Source organism: Rhagoletis pomonella, unplaced genomic scaffold, assembly GCF_013731165.1.
Source record: "Rhagoletis pomonella isolate Grant_MI unplaced genomic scaffold, Rhpom_1.0 Rhpom_scaffold_00007, whole genome shotgun sequence".
In the NCBI taxonomy this organism is placed as follows: Eukaryota; Metazoa; Arthropoda; class Insecta; order Diptera; family Tephritidae; genus Rhagoletis; species Rhagoletis pomonella.
Window position 1 is genome coordinate 37,140,834 of NW_023458561.1, and position 9,900 is coordinate 37,150,733.

Consider the following 9,900-nt stretch of genomic DNA (forward strand, 5'->3'; position numbering starts at 1 on the left):
AAAATTTCCCTCTTTTGGATGGCACACTGACAGACTAAAACAGGTTGGCATTAAGCGTGATCGTTAAAACATGTTTTCGTTGCTAAAACTGGTTTTCGGCCTAAAACTTGTGTGTTTCGTCCATGTAAAATCTGTCAACCGAAAACCAGTTTTCGTTGAAAACTCACGTTCCACTCATTCCAATCGGTATCTTCACTAGTTTTTTTTTCGAATATTTATCGGAGTGGAAGTCATATTTTATCATCTTTAATACGCCATTTCGGATTTATTGTCAATTGGCTGGCCAAAGTAAAATAAGAATGAAAGTAAGAGGTTGCATTTTGGTTTTGTTTTTGTGTAGCAACCCTAACAGCCGGTGTGAACAGCCTTCAGTCCACAATCCCAAAACTCGTTTTCAAAGTTTTGTCGTTGTCGGTCAGAACATGGTATTAGATAACATTATTCATGAAGTTCGTTGAAAAATGCTAAATACATAATATAATTTTTGTGTGTATATGTAAGGATTTACAGATCTTTGGGCAGTGCGGTTATCGAATTTTAAAATATTTGTTCCAAAAATGATATTTTCAATGGATCTTGAGCAAAAATTAGTTTTTTGTAAAATTTTTTGAAAACTAAGCGTGGTCCGCCCACTCATGTCAAATATTTGTACCTCGAAAACCATTTCACCAATCTTTACCAAATTTTATATACACATTGCACCTGACCTTCTTAAATACTGTATCTCTAGAAATTATCGCTGTTTCAAAAATTATCGCTTTTCACTTATAAAACTCTTTAAGCTATTGAGAAAAATTAATCGCACAAGAATTTAATGTTTTCTCAATGGGTTTCAAACAATTTTATGTATAATTTATTTTTATGCGTTCAATTTAAAAATTTACTTTTTTTTAGCGTTGAATCGCACGGCTCCGAAGATTTGCCCATATATGCCTGCAACGTTCCACAAAATTTTCTCTCATAGCCACACCACTGTCAGAAGATGCTCAAGAAGCTATAAATAAGGATTGCAGAAGGTATCGACTACGCAATGCTAGAAAGTGTTCGCCTGTATCTGTATCAGTGATATTGATAGTCAGATTCTCTCATAAAAAGTTTGGGAAATGTAAAAAAAAAACTTTTCAATATTTCCTGGAGAAGTACTCAAGTTACTTATCGCACCATGAATTATATATGTCATAAATTAGAAAAATGAAGAAAACGAAGAAAGTTATGAAGATTCAGAAAATGAGGAGGATGGTGGATACTATTTTTGAATACTGAGAGTGAACCTTTTAATTGCATTTACATTTTCATCTTTAAATGAGTTCTCCATATATGTAATTTTTATTTAAAATTTAAAACGTATAGTTTTCTATATCTTTCGAAATTGGTATATGTATACCAAGGCATATCAAACAGCTCCTAGCATTAGAGCAAGAACAACATTTGCATGTATTTTGTTGTTGCTTCTGGTAAAGAAAGTGTCAAAAACTGTTCTGACATTTTTCTTCTAAATTAAAGCGCGCCATGTGATACATATACATACAAAGAAAAAAAATAAAAAATTAAAAATTTAAATTCGAAAAAATAAAAGTTGTTTCCATTTTTCCTTTCTTAGTAAATTTGTTTGCTTCTCGAAGCATTGATCCATCCTTGCAAGGCACAGTAATCAGGGGGTTTTGCTGCTGAATTGGGCGAGCGTTCCAAAAGCTGCTATTCATTCGCCTGTTTTGTATGGGAAAAGGTTTCACATGGAAATAGATTTTAAAAATTTAGAATTTTTGTGAGAAGAAATTCAAATTATTTGACATTTTCGAAACCAAGTTATTTGAAAAAAATTAAAATCGGCTGCTCTACTGATACTACCTATTCAATGTGCCATGGTATATACATACATATTTATGAATTAAAACCGCTACTTTTCGAACTAAACTTTCTCTTTTTTATTTTTGAGAGAAAGTGTTAATGAAACAAAAAGTGGTTTTGATTTGAAAACCAGAAAAGAAATTTTTTTCTTTAAGCCATAAGATATTTTAAAATATATAATAAAAATATCCTTTAAATAAAATATTCTTTCTGCCTTATAGCTCTAGTATTTTAAAACGTTTACTACGAATCATAAAAATACTCTTTTTCAACATAAATAACACTTTTTGGGTCAACGGGGTATTTCCGACCCCGGTCCTAGAACATTTTTTTTTTTTCAGTTTCGACCTCATCTATCTTAAAAAACTAGTAAAATAATTTTGTCTAGCTAGCTTCCTCCAGTCGCCGCATCATCAATAAAGTGACGGTTCAACTCGTCGACGATGACGATATTCAACATAGGGCCGTATGTCTACTCTTCCTCGTTCAATTTTTTTCATCCACCCTCAAAGGCAAAAAAAAAGCTCTTCTATAGTTCGAGGGTTGTTAAAAAAAAGTACTGAATCTTTTGACAAAGAAATTTTTTATTTTTTTTTTTTCAATTTTGTATACCAGATTCACGCAGCATACGACATGCGGCAAAAGAGAAAATAAAAAACTATTCTGAGTAGCTTTTCAATAGTTCTAGAGATCCTGAAAAGAAAAATAAAAGTTCTGAAAAAAATGTTTCTCAAGAAAGTCGAAAAACACCCCTCTGTGCGTCGCTAGATATATCAAAAAATTTACATAGCCTCTTGTGTAGTAGGCATTTTGTATATATTTTCCATCTACTTACTTGTGCACTAACATTGCACAGTTCTGCTAAGTCATTCTTAAATAACACAATTAGGGTACTCACAGTTCTATATTATCTACTGTGTTAATTTTGCCACCTGGTAACTTTAAAACATTTTACCATGTGGTAACTTTGTTTGTTGTTGGTTCCCATACTAATTAGAGATAACACTTTTGGGCAAAATTACTAGACTTTGTCTCATGTTTATGTTCTGTGTTAAACTGGCATCTATCGCTGCTTGTACATACATACATGAATTTCGCTTTGGGCGCAGCGCTGCTTGTACATAAGTTTCTCTTTGCGCCTGCCTGGAGCTGGCAAAGGTTATTTTTTTTTATTTTTGCGCTGTGCTAGCTGAGTATAAAAAAGAGAAGAGAGAATAGAGAGAAATATGTATGTGGTTTGTTGATGCTCTCTAAACACAAACGCGTGAAAGGCAAACGGTCTAGCAATGCGTGGTATTGTTGATCAACTTAATACTTTATTTAAACATAAGGGTTGCTCACAGTTCGAGTGTGTTATCTTGTTAAAGTCGCCACCTTTTAACTTTAGAAGTAAACTGTGAGTACCCTAAATGTATTATAACTAATCTATTGTTTTCTTATGCTATCGGTTTTTTTTTCGGGTGTATGTCGGTGTTCAAGTGAATTACAAAACAATAAACAACAGAATGATAAGAATGAAAAGAAAAAAATGTGTTCTGCATGTTTTCACACAATCGATTATTCTTTTTGTGGTATTTTTACTGTGCATGTGTTGTGGCGTTAAGACTTAAATATTTGGTCTGTATTTTTAAGCTTATATGTACAAGTGGCAGAAAGGCTCTTACGCACGCACACACCCACACAAACACACGCTTTCGAAACATACATATGTATTGTTTACACTTACATGTGTTGAATGAGATGTTAAACTATTATACGACGGTGATGTCTTTTCGATTGTTATAAGTTTGCACTTAAGTATGTAAGTATGTACCAGCAAAAAGACAGAGAGAAAGCGAGGAAGATAGAGCATTAAAGACAACGTATTAAAAAAAAAACAGATTATGTTTTGTTACAATTTGAAAGATAAGAAGAGAGTTTAGTGAGTTTACGTTATTAAGTATTAATTAGATCACAGGAATGCTATAATAGTTAAATATTTATTAAACTCTTTCCGAGCACATTTATGGCGATCACACTTCATTAAAGCGATGCCACTTTTCTTGTCATAAAAACATTTAAAGCATTAATTAATAATAATCTATAGTAGAAGTATTCAATACCAAGAAACCAAAAGTACGCTGCAAAACCGTCTAAATGAAAACTTTAATGAATGCAATAATAATTGTTACTAATTGTTTAACAGATGCTTGCTACATACACACATTGTATAAACGATATGTTTTTCATATTTTTGTACAATGCATTTTTTTAAAGGTGCTGTAGGTGTTTCTTATTCATTCTGGCGATACCAAGTAAATCGAGGATCTATAAATTAAGACATTTCTAATTGAAATTTGTCGATATTTGCGATTAAATTTTCAAGAGAAAAAAGCTTCTTAATGCTAGAAACATATTCACTCTCATAAAACAAATTTAAGTACTTCCAGAGACATTTTGTTTTTGTTGTTACTCGAAACCACACAATAAAAAAAAATGTTTGCGGATGATCATTTGTATCTTCGTTATTTTAAGAAAATAATCTGCCTTATCCTGAGTTTCGCCTGAAAAAAAATTCACCCGAAAATTTGTCATCCGCCCATAGTAAAACCATGGAAACCGAGAGTGAAAAGTGAACCGGTTCGGGGAAAATGAAACTCTTGATAAGGCTGAACATCTATTTTAAATCGGGGAATGAGGAACTAGGTATTTAATCTGATGTTGTCATATAAAAAAACCGAATGCGGTGTTTAGATGAGGCGATTCGACATGCATCTTTTAGTTGAAAGCAACAGTCGCCTGTTGTGAACAGCCTTTCAACTAATCGCTTCCAATGAAGTTGGGGCAGCCCACTTTTGATTTGCCTGTAAAATAGCTTCATGTAAACACCGTGTAATACACCGTGCGAGGAAAAAATCAATTTACTCACGAAACTAAGGGCCTAATGTAGTAAAACTCCCATATCAGTTCTTCGCTCCGACGTCAGGATTTTTTGTAAAAGGACTTTGAGATTTCCAAGATGTGATTAATTCGAAAAAATATTTTAAAAAATTCAGTGCAAAATGAAAAAAAAAATTAAGATTAAAAAAAATCCGTTCGAAAGGACGAATAGGTATTGAAAATGGTCTTTTAATTATTATTTTTTAACCTAATAAAGTTAAAAGGACGAAATTCGACGATGTCAACTTGTGTATACTAGACTTGAACATACAATTTTTTGAAAAATAAATTTTCAAGGATATTCAAGGGTAAAATTTTAATAGGCAATTTTCCGCACCTTTTGGTCCTTATGCACAAAAAAAAATATTATTTCTCAATTGTACATAATTTTCTCTTTAAATATATTGTCATTCTACATTGTACTGAATTGCTTAAATAATTTTTTTTTTAAATAATCATATTTTTGAAATTTCAAAGTCCTTTCAAAAATCCTCACATTAGAGGGAAAAACTAAAAACTCTGTTATAGTATATTTGGCCCCTAGCTTCGCGAAACCCTCTTCTATGAGCTCTTCGAGAGCGCTTACGAAGACTGACACCATCGCGATATAAAGGTCGTGATAAGCGATGCCAAAGGTAGGGTAGGCAAAATAGGGGTATCCACGACGAAACATAACACGATAACACAGTGGCAGGCTGATCGACTTCATCGCGTCCGAACGTGGACCAACTCATAAACCATGCACATAAACGAAAAGTTATCATATGCAAGCAGGACCGCATCTCCCAATCGCTGCGTATCGCTGCCGAAGGAGTAGTCGAATTCCAGCGAGCTAAATATGTATGTGGGATTGATATAGAGAGCTGAAGAGCGGCTAAATATTTGAGTGTGGAGATTTTCCGATAGTTCTATCAAAATGTAAGGCGTCTTATGAAAGGTTGAAAAACACTTTTCCATTCTGCTAAAGGCCACTGAAACCAATATGGAAGTCGAGGAAGACAGAATCGATGTATCACCACCCGGCTATGCCGAGGTAACAATAGTAATTTCTCGGCTGGAAAACAACAAACCTGCAGGAGTTGACGGCCTGCCAGCCGAGCTATTCAAGTACGGCGGAGAGGAGCTGATAAGGTGCATGCATAAACTCGCATGCAGAATATGGTCAGGTGAACGCATGCCCGACGACTGGAATTTAAGTATGCTCTGTGAAATCCACAAGAAAGGCAACCCCGCCATACGAGCCAACTAACGCGGGACGATTGTGTTAAAGACTGAATCTCACCGTCAACAAATTTATTGGGCATCAGTGTGGCTTTAGACCTAGCAAATCCACCATAGACCAGGTATCCACAATACGCTAAATCTTAAAAAAGACCCGCGAGAAAAGGAGTTGCCTATTTGTCACGATGTCTGAATTTGGTATCCACGCGAAACTGATACGGATGTGTAAAATTACGTTTAGCCTTTGCTACCAAACGGGGTTTAAGACAGGGAGACACCCTTTCATACGATTTCTTTAATCTGATGTTGGAGAGGAAAATAAGCGCTGTAGAAGTGAACAGCTCAGGCACAATACTTCACAACAGCGTTCGATAGGAACCGCGAAGTCTGTTCTGCCTTTTCCCAAGATAGATAAGGTCTGGTGGTACAAGACCAAGTATCTCCTGTCATCAAACAAACAATTAGCACATTCGCGCCCTGGTGATAGTTACAATTCCGAGAAGGTAGAGAATTCCGTCTACTCGGGAACCAGCACCGATAATAATGTCACTGTCGACAACGCAGAATCGCTGTTGCCAGCAAGTGCTACTTTGGGCAATTTCAGAAGTAAAGGCCTCTCTCGACGTACGAAAGCCACACTCCATAAGTCACTCCTCATGCCTATGTTGGTATATGGCGCAAAGGCATGGTCAGTGACAACATCCGGTGAGGCGGATCTTGGAGTATTCAAGAGAAAGATCTTGCAGAAGATTTACTTGCCTTTACGGGTTGGCGAGGGCGACTAGCGCAGACGATGGAACGATGAGCTGTATGAACTTTACAACGACATACAGTGACATAGTGCAGCTAATTAAAATACAGTGGCTCCGCTGGCTTGACCATGTCGTTCGAATGGGCACCGATGCTCCAGCTCTGAAAGTATTCAACACGGAATCCGATGGTGATAGCAGAGCATATGGAGAGACCAAGAATCGTTGCATAAAAAATTTACTACGCGTCTAAAGCTAAACGACCGTGCAGATTGCTTAACGGAAAAAGCTCCCACGTAACATGCCAAAAACAAGTAACTTGTCTTTTGTAAAGTGAAAAAAACTAAGATTTTGGGTAGCAAATTTGTATTTGAAGTTTCCTGTATGCTGCTGCTAAAAAGACAACAGATAGAACAAAAAATTGATAGAAGTGCCTAAAAGAATGATTTATCAAGTATTCGGAAATATTGAGTACATACAACAAAAGCAACCAATTACTTGTCTTTGTCGTGTCACGGGAGTGCTGTGTTACGATAAAGTTATAAAATAAAAAGATTATACGATTTACTTAAAAAAATATAAATATATATACATATCTATGTATATATTTTGAATATAGAGCTTTAGGCACTGAAATACACACACGCTCTCCTACAAGCTTTCAAAGCCATCGTGTGGCAATATCAATGGGAAGACCAGTTACCAGAAACAATATCTATGTAGGCGCGACTGCTAACACCGGGCGCCTACATGCCTGCTATGTACGGCTGCATGTGCAGAAATTTCCTTTATGCAATTTATGAAATTTCTGCACGTGGACTTCTCAACTGCCATGTAATTTAACTTTCTTACATACATACTGGTCTTCCCTCTAACTCAGTTATTCACTATCAATCGAACTAAAATCGGTCTTTTTTAAAGCGAAAACTTTTTACTTAAAATTATTTAAATATACAACAATAAAAACCCAACAAAATAATAAACATTTTAGCAACCAATTCAAAAATATATTTACAAAATATAAATACCATTTAGCAGCCAATTAGCACAAAATACAAACAAAACGAAAGTCTAAGTAATGAGCAGCAGAACCATACCATAATTTTAACATCTTAAGCAGCATATTACTGTATTTCGGTACTGTTAGTAATATTGGTGTTTTGGCAATATTAATATAAGTATTTTTGATGTGAATATGTTATCGAATATGATTATGAATATATAATGGAAAAGGAAAATATCTTACATATATGTATGTATGTGATAATAAAAGGTATATATAATAATAGGAAAACAGGGCAATGAAACGCTGACACTGATTACTACATACAAATTTATGTATGTACATATGTATACCCACATACGAATTTAAAAAGTATGCCCATTAGACTGGCTCGCGAAAAAAAGTTTACAATATAAAAGAAACCAAAATCATTTTCGTTCATTTTTATTTAAAATGTACCTCAAAACCATATAAATCAATGATGCAAACTTTCTACGAAACTTGCAAAAATTTAGCGAATTTAAAAAAATACTACCGAAATTTCAAAGTTTTTAGTCAGATTTTCTTAAGAATTATAACTAGTAACTTTTGAGCTAAAAACTAAGCCGAGTTCAGTTCTCCTAAAAAAATTTAATGGTTAATTTCTTCATCATCCAATGATCGGATCTGGACCAAATTAGTATGGGCCCAGCTGTTTTATTACAGAAATCGGTTAATGTGGTCCTCCACCGTTTTTTGAAGTCGGTTAAAAATAAACTTTTTTCATGCGTGAATTGGGGGAGAACCGGCAATATCGCCAGCAAAAAACAGTCAAAAGTCAAGGCACTTAAAACTTTCACTTTTGCCAGTTTACGAATTCCGTTGAAAATATGTAATATTGATTTATATGGTTTTTGTTATTAAATAGGCTATATATTAAATAAAAATTTACGAAAAAGTTAATGGAACAGATTTTGTGTATCGAGAACCACGAATACTTCTGTGAGTGGCTGTACATACAGTCAGCGTGAAAAATATGCACACCCTATAGTTTTGACGATTTTATTTATTTATATTTTCCATACCAAATTTTTCTTATATTTATATAAAAATATGGTTCATTAAACAGCAAAAATCGCAAGAATCTCTTTTTTAACTCTCGGAAAAATGCAAGAAATTTTCATTGAAATTGATAATTTCTCAATTTGATTTCTTACAAAAAATTTTAGTATGCAGTTTAAATTTTAATGCGAATGTCCAGTGGCTTATAATTACCATTAATTTTTGAGATTTTTTCGCTGGCGGAGTTGTGTACCTTCTTTCTTATAAAATAAAATCGTTTTTATGGTTATAGGGCCGTTTGCAGCTCTCAAGAAAAGCACAAAAAAATTTTTTCATGATTTCTTTTGTTTGAAAGAGTACTGTAAATTTTCTTAAAAAAAATAAATATACAAACATTCTTTTCTTGAAAGCTGCAAACTGATTTAAGGAATTGTGATGGTGTTATATGAATTTCTCGTTTTTCTTGACAGCTGCAAACAGCCCTTATATGAAAGAAATGCGTTAAGTAATGGTTATAAGAAAAACTTCCTTGAAACTTGGACTTTATTACACTAAAATTTTATGGGCTACAAAACCGCATACCCTAAATTTTTAATTTTTTGGTATTTCATATATTTTCTCCGAAAGTTCGATTAAGAAAATTGATTCTTGTGAGTTTTTCTGTTGAATAAACCACATTTTTATAAAAAAATTGATGTGCAAAATATAAACAAATAAAATTATCAAAACGTGAGGGTATCCATATTTTTGAGGCTGATTGTATCTGCATGAGCATACATAAAAAAAAAAAAATAGATATGCATACATATGTATGTACATTCGGACATATTCACAAGAAGATTTATTAATCTATATTTGCACAGCAGACAACGGATTAGAGTACTAGACATAAAAAAGAAAAAGTATATTCAAACGATGGTTAATACATACAAAAGGTTACACAGATTGATTAAAAAAAGTTTAGAAAAATTTAAATACGAATTTGATGCGTATGCTAGTATGAGAAACAATAGATTAGCAGTTAGGAGTAGAGATAGGACGAGAATTACAACAAAAATATTTGGAAAATGGAAAAAAAAATAAATTTAGTCACCAGCAACCAATCGCGGTAAATATACA

The 9,900-nt window shown here is 33.7% G+C and overlaps 1 protein-coding gene across 1 annotated transcript in view; it reads right to left on the minus strand.

The window, feature by feature from the left end:
* LOC118743799 (transient receptor potential cation channel trpm) overlaps positions 1–9,900 on the minus strand; it is a gene marked incomplete at its 5' end in the record, with an annotated part of 161,503 nt that overhangs the window by 66,497 nt on the left and 85,106 nt on the right. The window contains 1 exon segment of the mRNA XM_036476564.1: positions 3,575–3,640. Coding sequence (XP_036332457.1) covers positions 3,575–3,640 — 66 coding nt within the window.